General features: G+C 35.1%; 1 protein-coding gene across 17 annotated transcripts in view; it reads right to left on the bottom strand.

The window, feature by feature from the left end:
• The window catches only part of PICALM (phosphatidylinositol binding clathrin assembly protein), a 133,729-nt gene that overhangs the window by 12,074 nt on the left and 104,705 nt on the right, over positions 1-16,950 (bottom strand). For 7 of the 17 annotated variants that reach the window (XM_069071029.1, XM_069071014.1, XM_069071023.1 and 4 more), the window contains 7 exons: positions 15,573-15,680; positions 12,485-12,616; positions 12,374-12,404; positions 12,104-12,203; positions 9,975-9,998; positions 8,208-8,267; positions 7,124-7,228 (listed from right to left, as the gene is read on the bottom strand). In XM_069071029.1, coding sequence (XP_068927130.1) covers positions 7,124-7,228; positions 8,208-8,267; positions 9,975-9,998; positions 12,104-12,203; positions 12,374-12,404; positions 12,485-12,616; positions 15,573-15,680 — 560 coding nt within the window. The remainder of the gene's footprint in view (positions 1-7,123; positions 7,229-8,207; positions 8,268-9,974; positions 9,999-12,103; positions 12,204-12,373; positions 12,405-12,484; positions 12,617-15,572; positions 15,681-16,950) is intronic. The other 10 variants (XM_069071030.1, XM_069071016.1, XM_069071020.1 and 7 more) reach the window with 3 other exon arrangements.

Here is a 16,950-nt window from a genome sequence, read left to right on the forward strand (position 1 = left end):
AGTCAAGAAAACTAAAATATCAGACTATATTAAGAGAGAAAAAACTTCTAAGGAATATGGATATGATAGCTCTGATGTATTCTACACTTTAGATCACATCTGATTATTGTGTTTAGTTTTAAGTACCATATTTTAGGAAGGATATTAATAAACCAGAAAGTTTCTAGAAGAAGAGAAGTAGGTTAAGTCCCTTAAGGTTTATTCTATATGGATATCAGCTGAAGAAACTAGAGTTGTTTAACTTGGAGAAAAAGGCTCAAGGAGAACATGACTATCTTCAAGCATCTGAAGTGTTGTCATATGCAAAAGAAGATTTAATAAAAATCAAATCACTTCAGGTGTGAAAAGTCTGTATCTTTCTTGCTTCACTTAAAAAAACTTATCAAGATATCATTCAATATCTGACTCTCTTCCACTGACAACTCTGTTGTGTTTTCTTGTTTTGTTTTCAGAGAATACTTGTCAGTACATCACGCTCATATTCACCATTATATCACTACTAAACATTTTAGATTATTTCCTTGAGTGAATGTGGGGGAAAGGAAAGATGAGAAAGGAGTGATATTAATCAGTGAAGCTTTCTTGGAGGAGATAAATTTTTAAAATCAAGTCTTTGTGGAAATGGACAGAACCTAGTGTCCTTTAAATTGGGAAGAAAAAAAGCAAACAGAAAAATAAGAGTATAGCAACCATATCTTCCTTCTACACAAAAGTGAGCAAGAAAATTATTAGTATTACTTATTCATTAATGAAAATTATTAGTACTAATAGCTCACATTTATGAAGTCCTTTGCTATTTAAAAAGAGACTCCTATAGAGCAACTTTAAAAGTGATAAATAATGCAGATTGGCTTAGATGGAAATCAGAGAGTGAGAAACAAAGTCTATGATATTCACATAATTGTAGAAATCAAGTACATTACTATTTTTCATTTGCTCACTTGTTACTACTAAGGTAGAACCTTGTGAAGGAATAGGAAGACAAAAAGAAAGTTGACTGAATGCCTGGAATATAATATATATATTTTCAATAAAATAGGGAGTCATTGTAGCCTTAATCGGGGGGGGGGGGGAAATAATGAAAATACCATTTATAGAACAGTATTCTAGCAGTTGGGTGCAGAGTAAATGAAATGGGAGGCTGTTCAAGTATAAGATGCTGGGAAAACCTGAAATAGGTTAGAAACTGTGGAAATGAACAAAAATAGATTATAATATGTAATACTTTCCTCACAACAACCTTATGAAATAGTGCAAGTATTTCCATTTTCATAAGAAACTGAGGCTCAGAAAGATCAAGTGACTTGTTGAGGGTCATAGAGCTACTGAATGGCAGAACCAGGACGTAATGATGTCCAATAGGATCATAAGAGACCCTGTAGATGAAAATAAGAACTGTATGTGTCTGTGTTGCCTTAATACATTTAATGAGTTCTGAAGTAAAAGAGTCAGTAGAGGGGAAGAAAAGGGACCATATGGTGGTAACAAAGTGTTATTCATCTACATTACCACATTCATCCACATTGTGGAATTTTCCTAGTCTTTTTTTTTGCCTTCCCTATAAGGGTTCTCTTTCAAATGAACAATGTTTTAGGGAAGTTCCCAACCCTTAGAAGATTATTCTCTTATTACCGCCTAATTTCCTAAGTGATAATGTAAAATCTTTCCTTTCCTAGGATAAATCACAAAAACGTGCTCCTGTTATTCTCCCCACCCCCAGCTTACTCTTTTAGGAACATTGAATGCCTGACACATTTTTTGACTTTATAAGATTATTAGCAACTCAGAAGGCAAAAGGCTTAAGAAATACTGATATAAATGCAGATAAATGAAATTAATTCTAAGGTTAGCTTTTAAGAACACTTAAAGAAGTAAAGTAATGCAGAGACACCAAGGTAGAACATATTTTAAAATGCTAAGGAAATTCTTGACAATTACAGGAGCTACATAGCATTAAACAATACCAAGTCTGATTAACCATTCCAGCAAGAAGCCCAGAAAACAGTGTAGAGATATCCCACCTGTTGGTGACAGGCAGGGTAATGCAATACAAGAATGCTGTCTGAGCTACAATAGTGATGTAGTCTCTGCTCACTGATGGACTCTGTTGCCTCTAAGAAAGATAGCACTGGGGCGGCCAGGTGGCACAATGAGTAAGAGCGCCAGCTCTAGAGCTGGGAGACCTGGGATTGGTTCCGGTCTCAGATACTTGGCACCCACACAAAATAACTGGCCGTGTAACCCTGAGCAAGTTACTTAACCCCAACTGCTTTAAAAAAATAAAAAGAAAGATAGCACATACAAGTGCTTCTATAGGAATGCACTGTACTAAGCGTTTGAAACTATATTTTAGAGACAGTAATGAATAAATTTCTCAGCTCTGATTGAAATATTTCCTTTTTGCATATACCTGTGCTGTTCTCTTGGTCCCCCCAGAAGGTGCAAATGAAACTTAAAATAGAAAAAACTACAATTTGAAATTGAGCTAGAACATTAAAGTAAAACATCTTTTCAATGAACTCACTGCATCTTGTTCTCACTTCTATTATTAGGCATTTCCCACATTCCATTCTGCATTATTTATTTGTGTATACCTTTTGTCTCATATTAAACTATATATTCCTTGAGGACAGGAAGTGACATTTTCGGATCTCCTTTGTGTAACGTTTTGTACAATAGCCTAATGACGAATGCTTATGGAATGAAGAAATGGATCGTTTTCTTTTTTTTTTAATGAAACCAAAAGGCCCCAAGAAATAATGTTAAAGGGGGGCAGAGTCAAGATGGAGGAGTCGAAGCAGGACCTCCCAGCTGCTCCTGCTTCCACCTTCCCCAATCTATGTAAAAGGGGACTCTAAACAAACTTTGGAGCTGGAGAACCCACAAAATGACACAGAGAAGCTAACCTCCCGCTGAGGACAGCCTGGCAGGCTGGCAGGAATCGGCCAGCACAGTGCTCTGGGAGCCGAACCCAGCCCCATGCTGAGGCTTTAGCCCCAGGGCAGGCCTGACCAGCTGCTGGCTGGAGGGATTCCAGATCAGCAGCAGCTGTGGGGATTTATCAACACATACATGCAAAGGACAAAGTGAGAGGTCAGTACAGTCTGGACTTTGGGACCCAGTAATTGGGAGTGTGTGGCTTTTGCCCCCTGGGGCGAGAAGCCACCGTGCTGCCGGCACAGCTAGCCAGCGCCACGTGGAAGCTTCAGCTCCTGGCCTGCAGAGTGTAGGGGGATCAAGCACCAGTCTGAGGGGTAATCGCTCTTACTTTAACCTGCTTGGATCTGGATTACAGTCTAGGGTAGAGGTCCTGGGGTGTGTGTCCAGCTTGCCAGAGCATGGGAAGACCTCAGAGAGGGCACCCATCTAATACCTCTGGCAGCTGAGAAAACCCCAGCGTTTGGGACGAAAGCTCCCCTGTCTGGTGGCAGAGTCCTACTGTGGAAAAAAAGCCCAGTGGTCAAGTGACTGAGGGGCGACACGACCAGGCAAAGGAAACAAAGCAGACAGAAGATTCCAACATTAGACTCCTATTTTGGGGACAAAAAGGAGCAAAGCATGGAACAGGAGGAAGATAGTAAAGTCAGAACTCCTGCACCAAAAGCTTCAAAGGAAAATACGAGCTGGTTACAGGCCATAGAGGACCTTAAGAAGCAGATAAGAGGAGGAAAAACTGGGAAGAGAAATGAGAGCAATGCAAGAAAATTTTTAAATGAGAGTCAACAGCCTGACTGAGGAAAAAAGAGAGGCTCAAAAAGGCAGTGAGGAGAAGAATGCCATAAAAAGCCGAATTTGCCAGATGCAAAAAGAATCGCAAAAGCTCAATGAAGAGAATCATTGCTTCAGAATTAGACTGGAGCAAATGGAAGCTAATGACTTTATGAGAAATCAAGATGCTGTTAAACAGATCCAAACAAATGAAAGAATAGAAGGCAATGTGAAATATCTCATGGGAAAAACCACTGACCTGGAAAATAGATCCAGGAGAGATAATTTAAAAATTATTGGACTACCTGAAAGCCATGACCAAAGTAAGAACCTAGAAAGCATCCTCCAGGAAGTTCTCAAAGAAAACTGCCCTGATGTTTTAGAACTGGAGGGAAAAATAGAGGTTGAAAGAATCCACTGATCACCTCCTGAAAAAGATCCCAAAAAGAAAACTCCTAGGAATATTATAGGTTCTGGAATTCCCAGATTAAGGACAAAATATTACAAGCAGTCAGGAAGAAACAATTTGAATATTGTGGAAACACAATCAGGATAACCCAGGATCTGGCAGCTTCTACACTGAGGGATCAAAGGGCTTGGAATATGATATTCCGGAGGGCAAAGGAGCTGGGATTAAAACCAAGAGTCACCTACCCAGCAAAACTGAGTATCATGTTTCCGGAGAAAATATGGCTATTCGGTGTAATAGAGGACTTTCAAGCATTCTTGATGAAAAAACCACAGTTGAATAAAAATTTGACATTCAGATAAAAGAAGTAAGAGAAGGTAAACAGGGAAAAGAAATCATAAGGAACTTATCAAAGTTGAACTATTAACATTCCTACATGGAAAAACAATAATTGTAACTTATGAAACTTTTCTCAGTAGTTGAAGGGAATAGAAATATATATGTCTATATATGAGGGTATATGGGCATATGAATACATATATGAATGTGTGTGTATATATGTTTACAGATATACATAGGTAGAGGGCACAGGACCAATTTAACAGGAAGGGATGATACTTAAAAGGTGAATTTAAGAGGTAAGAGAGAAATATAATGAGAGGAGATGGGGAGAGACAGAATGGGGTAAACTATCTCATATAGAAGATCCAAGGGAAAATGGTTACAATGGAGGGGAAGAATAAGAAGGCAAAAGGGAATGGGTCAACCTTATTCCTATTGAATTTGGCTTGAGGAGGGAATGAAATACACACTAAATAGGGTATCTCACCCTCCAGGAGAGTGGGGGGAAGGGGATGAGAGGGGGGATGATGAAAGGGAGAGCAGGCTGGGGGGGGAGAAGTTGGAAGCACCCACTTTTGAAAAGGGACAGGATCAAAGCAGAGAATAGAACAAGTGGGAGCTGGGATAGGAGGGAGGGAAATATAGTCAGTCTTTTACAATATATCTACTATGTTATTGTTTTGCATTAGCCACACATGTACAACCTATACTGAACTGCTTATCTTCCCAGTAAGGGTCACTGGGGCATAGAGATCCACTGGAAAAGTCAAAAGGGGTATGGGAGAAAATATGGGAGAGAGCAGATTGGAGGAGGGGATATCCTGTGGGACTGCTATTATGGGGTGGTGGGTAGGGGAAAAATGGGGAGAAAATTTGTAACTCAAAATCTGGTGGAAATGAATGATGTAAATGAGAAGTTAATAAAGCATTTGGAAAAAAATAAAATAAAAAATAATGTTAAAGATAAAGAATCAGAGATTAAAAGACAAGAAGAATGAGTTTTATGATTATATAATAAGAAAGGATGGATAAATTGACTGAAGAGAAAAACTGTATCTATCTATCTATCTATGTATATATATTTTAACAAGTTACTAGAATATAATTTCTACCTTACTTGCTCAACATTTTAAAATGGAAATCAGTAGTACTATTACTAATGGAAGGCAGAGGATCAGATACTTTTATACTTAAAAAAAAAAATGCTGATGAAAAATGTAAACTTGTGGGGAAAAAAAGGGAAACCAAGTTAAAATGTCAATTACTCCAGACAATTTATAGCAATGTAGCCAGCTTTCTGGTGAAACTTATTTTGAAAATTAATTAAAAAGTTATAAATGAAAAAGTAAATTTAAAGACCAAGTTGATAAAATTAACTTCAATTTTAAATAGAATGAAGATATTTTAGAGCAAAAGTATTAATTGAAATCAGTCTGAATTTTACTTCTTAAGGATAAAGACTAAATTCAGTTAAATGTCAAATTACAATGTCCTTTCAGAACAAAAAAGAGAAAAGAACTATAGAGGTAGAGAAAAGAAACTCAATTCAAGTTGAACAATATGAATTTAAACACATGACCAATAATAAAATATAGGCATTCTTCAAATAGAAAAGAGGCAGCTTGTAAATTAGCTAATGCTAGAGGGGAATTGTGGTTACAGATCATGCTGATCTGCAAATATAAGCAGCATAAAGAACATTTATTTATCATGTAGGGTTGGGTAGCTAAATTTCTGTCACAAAAGAAAAATACTATGTACAAGGAAATATAATGTATATAGACAACTCTCGAGGCTTAATAGCATTAGCTGTTAGATGAACAAAAGAGAAAAAAACCACAAAAGTTTGAAAAGGAAGCAAACTTGAAAACTATAGAGCAATAATTTGGAATTCAGTCAGTCAGATGGCTTTCTCTGAAAACACAAAAAGGAAATCAAGGGACTGAAGGTATAGAAATTGACCACTTAGGGGAAGCTAGGTGGTACAGTGAATAGAGCACTGGCCCTGGAGTCAGAAGGACCTGAGTTCAAATCCAGCCTCAGACACATAGCATAAAAAATACTAGCTGTATAACCTTGGGCAAGTCACTTAACCCCAACTACCCCACCTACCTCCCTCAAAAAAAAAAAAAAAAAGAAATTTACCATTTAAGTCAACCAGGTGATAAGATGTTATGGTTGTAACAGATCAACAATGTAAGATATACAAAAGTCCCTCATTTAAGAAAAACCAAATGGACCAAATGATGTTACTGAGAATGTTATTATCCTCTGGTGGAAGAAAGAAGATATCTCAAAATGTTAGCCTCATTATACAATGTAAAACTAATGACATATTTGGGTTCATACAAGAAAACCATGCAGAAGTAACAAAAAACATCTTTCTTAACTTCCAAATAATATACCTCTGCACCCTAGAATATCAATTTACTAAGAGTTTTGTCTTTACCAACCTTTATATATTCCTCTCTCCTCTTGCTTCCAAAAAATCAATTATGAAAGACATACTTTACTTAAAAAAAAAAGAGTTAAGCAAATTCCCACCTTCCATGTAGTAAATTATTAATTCTCTGATTAGTAAGCAATGAAATTGTCTCCATATTTAACTTGGTAAATTCTTCCCAGATGAAGCCAGTCATGATAACTTTAAGTGTCCTACATTACCTGTGCTCCTGAAACAGGACCAAAGGGGTTTGGTGGTCTCATGACAGGTTGGCTGTATATTAACGTTGGTTGTGTCATTACAGGTACATTTCCCATCTGAGTTGGCTAAAAATAAATCATAAAGTTAAAAGACATTATTTGTCAGTGGATTATTTCTCTTTTTAAAAAGAAAGTGACAAGAATTAAAAATACTATAGAATTTTTGGTCTGGTTTGAAGGAAAATTAAGTTTGAATATAAACAATAAAATAGCAGCTACAGACTCCAAGAACGTAAAGAAGCTGAGGTATCTCTCAAAGAAAGTCTTTCAAAGATCCCAATTTTATAAAAGATATAATGCCTAAATTATAGGCCTTGGTTGGGATCAAGGATTTCTAAATTTATTGGCTAGAGAACCACAGGAAAAGTTACAAATGTAAAAAAGAAGATCTCTCCTAACCATGTTGAAGTAAAGTAGTCCTATTAATATAGTATAAATCAAAGTACAGTTCTTAAACCCACTAGCTACATACCCTCAATGCAAAACTCAAGCTAATTCCCAAAGGGTTCACTCTGAATTTGGTTATATTTTTAGGAAAAAATATCAGGAGGTCTACAATATCTATAGAATAGTTACTACAGAATTAGCTCTTAATTGTTCCAGAGTATATTAACATGGATTGTTAAAAATCACAACCACCCACTTAGGAAATTAAATTCATAGATGTTACCATCCATTAAGAGGCTACTAATGTTCTTTTGATAAAAATTTCTGTTTACACACACACTCTCTCTCTCTCAAATTAACAAAGGCAGCTGGTAGTATTTTGGGCCTGGATGCAGAAGACTCAATTTGGCCTCAGACATTAACTGGCAGTGTAACCCTTGGCCAAGTCCCTTAACCTCTAACTGCTTCAGTTTCCTCAACTGTAAAATGAGGATAGCACCTACCTCTCAGGGTGGTTGTGAGCATCAAGTTAAATAATATTTGTAAAAACTACTTGACATAGTACCTGCAGGCACATAGTAGCTGCTATATAAGAGCTTATTCCCTTCTTTTCCCATCCCCTGCCAAACAGTCGAATTGTATCCAAATGAATACTTACTATTCCATATCCTATCATTCCTGTTGGTGTTGTAGCAGGGTAGGCCATTACAGGGGGTGCCTAAGGCAAGGAGGGAAAAAAAAATTTTAACAACTCGGAAGTGATTCAATTATGTACAATTTTAGGGCAACAATAACAGCAATTGTTTAAAAAAAAAAGCTTTGCTGACACAGCCAAGACGAAGTGGCACTTAAGAACATTAAAAAATTGGGACTGCTCTTATTTTTTTTTTAAATGATCTATATGTGTTATTTAATTGGAATAAGGAAATCCTAGTAAACAATCTCCCTCCTCCAAAATAGCATTTGCTCTTCAACTTATAGTTCTAAAGAGCAGCCTGGGGCAATGAAATGAAAGATTAAGTGACTAGCCTGGGGTCATACAGCCAAAATATATCAGAAGCAGAATTTGAACCTATCCACTATGTCACACGGTCTTAAATTAATGATCAATTATTTAGAGTTTCCCCCGAGGGCAAAAAGGTTCCTTTCAGTTAACCACAACAACAACAAAAAGCAATTACAAACTGAAAAGACTGAACCATAAATAAAACAATGACCCAAAGAGTGACCAACTACATTTGGTTATAAATAACAAATGAAGTTATTTCTGAAAGCCCTAAATTATAAAGACCTATCAGTACAACAAAATTATATCCAAGAAGACTGATATAATTCAATGTCAGATCCTTAATTCAGTAAAAACAGAAGTTATTCTGACCAATTAATAAGGACGAGCTTCTCAAAATGAGAATTTAGCTCAAAACTGCTAGCAACCTTAGTGATTACTTAAAATATGTTTTAAAAGAAACATGCATTGTACTGGTGTGACTGAGCATTTAATTATATGAATTAATCACAACTATCAAATAAAGGGTCTGCATGCCACCAGCTCACAACTGACACAAAAGCCATCTTTTTTTTTTTTTGGGGGGGGGGGGGGTTGAGGGTGGGAAGACAAAAATCCTAAAAAAAACCCAAACCCTAACTTTTTGTATTTTAAAAACTAAACTTTTAAAAAGTTTTTTTTTTTAAATTAGGGTTTCATTAAAACATCATATTCCACTCTAAAAATAAGTATATTACATAAACAGGGTATTTAATCTTATGGGGATGATACTTATCAACTTAATAAGATCCCCTTACACATATCATCATACAGTGAAAACTGACATTACAAAAGGTGAAAGACCAATAGCACTGCTGGAATTATAGAAAACTAAAATGGAATTCTGCAATTTAAATGGATGCATAAGTTAAATGAAGCATGAGTTAAAATAAGAAGTTATTCTGAATAGTTAAAGTTTAGTATTTAAGTGAGCACAAATGACTTATTGGTCTCTCCCTACTTTAAAATTAAGGTTTGCCATGTTAAGTCAACAAACTGTCAAAAATAGCATAAGCCTGTGAGATTTCATGCAATTATTATTTTAAACACACCACCACAATCAACATCCCCCTTCATTCAGAATTCATCAAGTGCATTAAGGCAGCACAGACACATACAAACAATAGACACCCAGCTATCTGGAAGCAAATGGCAGAATATTAAGCAAGAAAAAAAATTTTGATATTTCCCATGCTACCACTGGAATCAAGTCTGCAGCATACCCATGAAATCAGTATATGCTAGAAGGAATTTTTTTTGGCACACTGAAGATCTTAATATGAAAAATGTGTAATAGCTGGAAGGTTATGAGATTCTGCTACAGCAGTGGTTAATAACATGCCAATTTTATTGCAAAAAGGCTAGTTTTTGGTCACTTACGTATTGTGGAAAATGCATGCCATTCTGTTTTCCCCAGGGAGAACAATTACATAATGCAATAACACTGGATTAGAACAAGTACTTACACAACAGAAAATACACAGAGCATTTTAGTTCACATATACATTTAATATCTACCTAAAATACAAATGCCTGTAATTCAAGTAATTTAACAAAGGGACATCTACATTAAGACCAACACTGCCAAGGTTAAAAACAATTTTCTCTGCTTTGGACTTTGCTGTTTACATGTTTTACAACAAAAAAGTCCACAATCTGTCAGTTGTCAAACTCACAAGTAAATTTGATATGCATGTTACAGCAAACCTTCAGTTAATGTACATGTCAAGGAAAGATTAGTTGGCAAATTCACTAGCAGAGTCTCGAATACAAATACACTTTATATTTCTGAAGGAATAAATAATTCTTAAAAAAGACACTTTAAAACCTTGACAGTGTTTAAGTATTAATGGAACAGGTTAGAAATGTAGAGAAATGTTACAAGCAGCAATTCTATTCAAGTACTAAAAATCTCCACCACTGCAAGTAAACTTTAATAAAATCTATGACATTTAGTATGCTAAAACAAAAGAATTAAATAAGGGAAAGAGGAGAGAGAGTGTGAAAGAGGGAGGGGGGGGGCAATAGTAGGGCATAAGACAAAAGGAAGAAGAGAGGAGAAAGAGGGAGAGGGAAGGAAAAGGAAGAAAGAGATTGTTCCCAGTCTACTGATATTATCATACAAATTATCAGTGTAGAAATGACAAATTACTTCCACCTGCATAAAAGATTTGAATTGTTAGTTTCCTGTTTTAACATCTTAGTAGACAAACTTTAATTGTCTGTGCTAATTCCACATACCTAAGTATGAAGTTGCATGGTGTAAAATATTTTAAAACTAAAAACACTTTTATGATATATGAATATTTATATTAGCTTCCCATATGAAAGAGTCACTGGGTAACTCTCATCTGTGATAACAGGAATGCTTTCATCATAAACTGTAATATAATCCTACGTATGCTCAGTTTGACTACCAGTGAAAAATCATGGCCTCCAGGAGGTATAAATTTTATTATTCATTACTTATGAATAATATTAAACAAATACTTTTCGAGTTTACTTTCAGCATACTATTTACTAGCTTTTGTCTTTAATCCAACCATATGTTAATACCATGCCTAAAAACAAGGAAATCTGGCAACAGATCAAAGACCGTAATTACCTTGAAGTGAGAAGGTATAGGGTCTAGGATAGGGATTAGATTTATATTCCCATTAATCGAAGAAACACTCTCTACCAAAGGGGGAGCAAACTCTCTTTATTCAGGTGGTATCTCTTCTGCAATTTAGTCTTAGTTAACTCAGAATACAAAGAATTTATGTGATTTTGAGGGGGGGAGGGGGAGTGGTAGTGTCACACAGCCCCTATATATTAGAAGCAGGACTCTGAACCCAAGTTCTCTATCCATCACACCCTATTTTTCTCTGAGAAATTAAAAAAAATAACAACTCAATGCAATGTTCTTTTTCACATGAACATGCTGCTACTGGTAAATCAGTGGAAAATATTTTGATTTTATTAATAATTCACTGAAGTCATCACTCAATAGCCAATCATCCTCAAGAGAGTAGTCCAAATGACAAGGATAGTTATAAGGCAAAGGTTCTCTATAAAAAGCTCAGTTGGAAAGTCATTAAACACCTAACTTTGGCCACTTCAGCAATGTTCTAAACAAAACAATTAGCCTGTGCAGAAGAGACCATAATGATAAGAAGAAAATAGATTTTCAAAATGATTAAATGTAGAACTGACTCTAAATCTAATAAGCAGATTCTTCTCTCAATCTTGCCATAGTTAATTCTTTTGGAAGTTATGGGTAGGGAAGGATTCGTGTGCAATAAGTTTTGCTATTGCTATCTTAGAGCCATTTAACCTATACTACAACGCATTCTAGAAATTCTAAGGTTGATAAAGTTAAACAACTTATTTTCTAATTTATGTGAACTCTCCCTACTCTGTAATATCCGGAATAGATCTAAAAACTCACTTATGGTACTTTCATATTGCACATGAAATTTACTATAGATTGTACATGCACTACTCTATGATGAATTTTATTTACTTACCATTGTTGCAGCGTTCCAAGCAGTTGTAGGTGCAACTTTTGGTTGCCAGTTGGATCCTCCAGTTAACTTCTTTTCACCTGGTTGACTCCAGTTTACATCACTTTAAATAAGCACAAGTCACCATATTAAACTTCATTAGATAATTTTCTCAAAGGCCAATGACATTAAGTAAAGTAAAATGTAAATCCCTTTCATTTTTTTAAAGCTAGCTAAGTCAGATTTTTAAAAGTATACATAAAATGGAGATAAATATATAAAAGAAAAACTTACTTCTTAGTGGTTCCATTTCCAATGCCCAGATCTATGACATAAGGAACAGAATTTTAAATACTACTCTTTCCAAATGAATTAATTTATCATAAAAGGGAAAAAAATACTTACTGCCTACAAGGTTGGCTAAAGATGAATCCAAGTCATCTGACACTAACTTATTCGGTGGTAGTTTGGCAATAGGAAGACTCTGGTTCTGAGAGGCCACTGTTGGTTTTAGAAGTCCACCTAGTTCATCAAAGCCTTAAAGTTATAAATAAACGAAATAGGATTTGTAAGGAACTTCACTGTACTACAGCTCTTAAAAGGCAACTCTTTTTGCTCTCCTTGCTCTTGAAAAATTCTTTTAGTAGATTTGTACATTAAACTCTCCAAAAATGGAGTCACACTCAACTAAACATAGTATTTTCTTTTACATTTAATAAAAAAGGATTATGGATAAATGGAGTTACTTATTAAGGGTTAAAAAGGACAATGGAAGAATTATTCAGACAAATGACTGTGTGTATGTACATACACACATATATTCAAATGACTCTGTGTGTGTATACGTATGTACTGCCTCCAGAGTAAACCTTCTGGATCTCCAATACAGTTGAAACAAAATTCTTTTCCTCATATCTTCTTTCAAGACATCTAAAGGGCTAACTAGTAGATGAAGAAGTACAAATAGTACTTAGGAATTTTTCCTTTTTCTTTCAGCAAAAGGACTTTGTAAATTTCTTCTTTTAAGTAGATTGTATTGGCAAAAAACATACCACTGAGCTAAATTAGAAAACAGAGTGGGGCTAAAATAAACCAAGAGGTCATAAATATATCCTCTAGCTTAAGAGTATGCAACAAAATGACTACAATTTAAGTTTCTTGAGAGGTCTAGTAAAAAGTAGCAGGTCCATTAGTACAAATACTCAAGATTTAAGTTGTTAAGTCATTGTCTTATTCTCTGTGACCCCATTTGGGGTTTCCTTGGCAAGAGATACTTGAGTGGTTTGCTGTTTCCTTCTCTATTCATTGCACCTAGCTGCTCTGTGCTTAAGGCTGGGGTAGTTGCTTATTTTTGTATCCCTAGCACCTAACATACAGGTGCTTAGCAAATGTTGATATAAAACTGAAAGTAGAGGTCAACCTGGTATTAAAAAGAAAGATCAAATGTGTTTCTTTAAGTCTTTTCTTATAGGATGACAGGAAGAAAATCAAAGCAAAGCGAATTCAGGCTAGCCAACTCAAAAGATCTGCTGATGGTTGTTATAATGGAACTATTAGGTCCATAAGAACATCATACAATATGGCAGCATATGACTAGTGCCGGATTAATCTAATTCTTTGCATCCTTCCTCATTTAGACAAAAGGGGAAATATTTGAGGATATTTAACTATGGATACAGAGCATTAAATTTCTGGTACCAAAGAAAGAATTAAGGTACAGTAGAAAAAACAATGAATTTGAAGTCAGATGTGGATTTGCATCCTGACTATTTAATATGTACATTACTTCCGGGCAAGTAATTTTACCTTTAGGCATCAGTTTCCTCATCTATAAAACAGGGGAAAGAAGTGGGACTAACGTCCCAACTAATTTAGTTTTATTATAAATTTGAAGAAAAAACTCAACATACTGAATTTAAATAACTTAAGCTTAATAAGAAACAGAATGGCACAGTAGGCAAAATAATGGGTTTGGAGTAAGCAAGATCTGGGTCCTCACCCCTCGTATATACTAGCTGTGGAACCATGGGCTAATAACTTACACTGCCTGAGATGAACCTTCTAAGTTATAACCTGATTTCCATACCTAGGGAATTACAGATCTTTGACATAAGCTTATAGTAATTATTAACCACCTCTGAAGGCTACCACTACATGGTAGGAATATTATATTACTTGGTGACAAAAAGTTGTTTTTGTTTTCCTTATTTTCAGTTAATATACAATTCCACCATAGGAACACGCTTAATTAAGTTTACACACGCAAATGCTCTGTCTTTGAAACAAACCAGTAGGCCACAAAGAAATGTCCATTCAAACAAAAAGCAAAAACAAACTTCCTCCTTCACATCAACTCAAACTTTAGAAAAATCAAGAATACAATTACTGTAGCCCCTTTAAATATGTGCCAAGAGGGCTAGATGGATGTCATTTATATTTTCGAGCCCATTTATAGAGCCTAGTAAATTGTTGGGAAATATATTTTAAAACAAGTTTCTAAGTTGTTTTTTAATTTTTTAAATAAAGTATTTTATATGCTTAATGGTTTAAATACAAAACTTCATGCTTTATATTTTAAGAAGTTACAACTTTGGGGTGGCCAGGTAGCACAGCGAGTAAGAGCACTGGCTTCAGTGTCGGGATGACCTGGGGATCAAATCCGGGCTCAGACACTCAGCACCACACCCAGAAATAACTGGCCGTGTAACCTTGAGCAAGTTACTTAACCCCGCTTGCTTAAAAAAAAAAAAAGTTACAACTTACTTCAGGAACAGGGCTAAAAGGGAAAAGGCAGACTAAGGCAGAAGCAGGAGTAAAGTAGGATACCTTAAAACATCATTTCCAGTGCATCAACTGATAAGATTCACATGAATGAAGTACAATTCAAATAATGAGTCAATAAGTTAGTCTGTTTGGGGAGGAGATAAATGGAAGGCTAGAGTAAAAAAAGAAAACAAACAAACTAGCAAACAGTATTTAAGATCATAATTTTATAGTGGGAAAGGACTCAAGAGGTCATCTATTAAACTTTCCTTATTTAAAGATGAGGAAACTGAGGTCCAAGGAGCTTAAATAACTTATTCAAGGTCATACAGATGGGTAAGATTCAGAGATTGGACAGTGTTATTCCCATTAAGTGTGTAAGGTACATAGAAGGTACTTAACAAATGCTTGTTGACTGACTAAATGTATGTGTTTGAGGGGAAAATGAAATAAAGGTATAAGGGCAAAAAAGGAGACAAATGAGTTTTCTAGTGACTGAAAAATGCCTACTGAGATTAAGAATAACTTGAAATTTCTTTAGAGTTATTAGCAGATTTGGCAACTTCTTCATATATGCCCAGTTTAATTCTTAAAAATTGAAGGTAACACCAAAATGAAAGTTTTTCTGAAGTTACCTTTTTACACTGCCTCAAAATGAGTTCACTTTCACAGAACTGAAATCTGAATTACTTACAATAGTGTTTTTAATAAAATATAAATTTTCTCTTACCACCAGAATCTACAATCACGTTTGTAGATTTATTTCCAAACACGGACTCAAAGTCAACATTAAGGCCAGCTGAAGGCTGTGGCTGTGCAACTGGAGAAGGAGTGAACCCTGAGAAGAACCAAAATTTAAAAAAATCTAAATTCTTTCATAACTCAACATCTTCAGTTATTTATTAAACAATCATAAAGTATAAAAACCAGACCTTTTAAAAATAATCTTTTCAAAACTACCATTTTTAGTGTGGATTATATATAGCAATATTTTCCATTACATAATACATCTTACTGGAAAAGAAAAACCATCAATAACAGGAATTTAGCTCTCTTTATTAAACTATATACTTCAAAATAGTGCTTATTTTATAGTCAAATTAGCTTAAGAAATGTTTAATGTGTCTTCAAGTTCACAAGTAAATAGACCTGGAGCTGTCTAGAATTTTATATGAAGTTAAGTGTATATACGATGTTAGGATTTTTCCTCTAGAGCAATTTATTACAGTCCAAAGACTTTCAGGAATGTGAACAACAATATTCCTATAAATTCATAAGGTCTTCCCCATTCCCCTAGAATACCAAGTGGTGATGTGGTTTAAGTTCATTCAGTGGCAAAATCTCAAGGCTTCCAACTTGTCAATATAAGTGAAGTGCATACCCCTTTTGATTACTAACTTTCATAGAACTATCCCCAACCTCATACACTTTCTCACAGATTCCAGAAGCTTGCCAAAGGCTCAGCTATAAATATCCATTTCTTCTGAAACTAGGATTCAAGGTACTACTGTTCAATAACTGGGGCAAAACATAAACTGTCCAATGATAGATTTTGGAATCCTTTATTATATTATATGTGACCATAGACTATCCTCATATTCAAAAGGTACATTAAGAACTTTTATACAAATGCACACACATATTCTCGTAACTCTATTTCAGTATAAGTGGTTTCCTTTGCAATCTTGTCAATAATTTTTATTTTATGCAATTAAAAATGTCATTCTGACACCGGGTTTAAAGGCTTTACCAAGTTGGTAAAAGGGTCCATGACACATAGGCCAAAAGTTTAAAAACTGATTTAGCCTGTGGTTATGAAACCAAAGGTGTTTTTTAAGAACAAAGAAACATTACTGTACCTAAATGGATTAAATCCTATTTAAGAGTACTGCTATACCACAACATGGGCACTAGGTTTGTAAGCAAAATCAGTGTAGAAGTTAACAGACTCCAAACTAATTAAGAATGTGTCAGCAGTGTTAAGTGTACAGTTTTAATGGATTATTGAAAACAAAAGCACATTTAAAGAAAGGTGGGCAGGATAATTAAGGCTCTGTAAACCACAGCATGTAAACAATAATTAGAGAAAGTTCATCTAGAAGGAAAGA

Source organism: Petaurus breviceps, unplaced genomic scaffold, assembly GCF_028583685.1.
Source record: "Petaurus breviceps papuanus isolate PSGF00001 unplaced genomic scaffold, PetGlider_PUasm1.0 90823, whole genome shotgun sequence".
In the NCBI taxonomy this organism is placed as follows: Eukaryota; Metazoa; Chordata; class Mammalia; order Diprotodontia; family Petauridae; genus Petaurus; species Petaurus breviceps.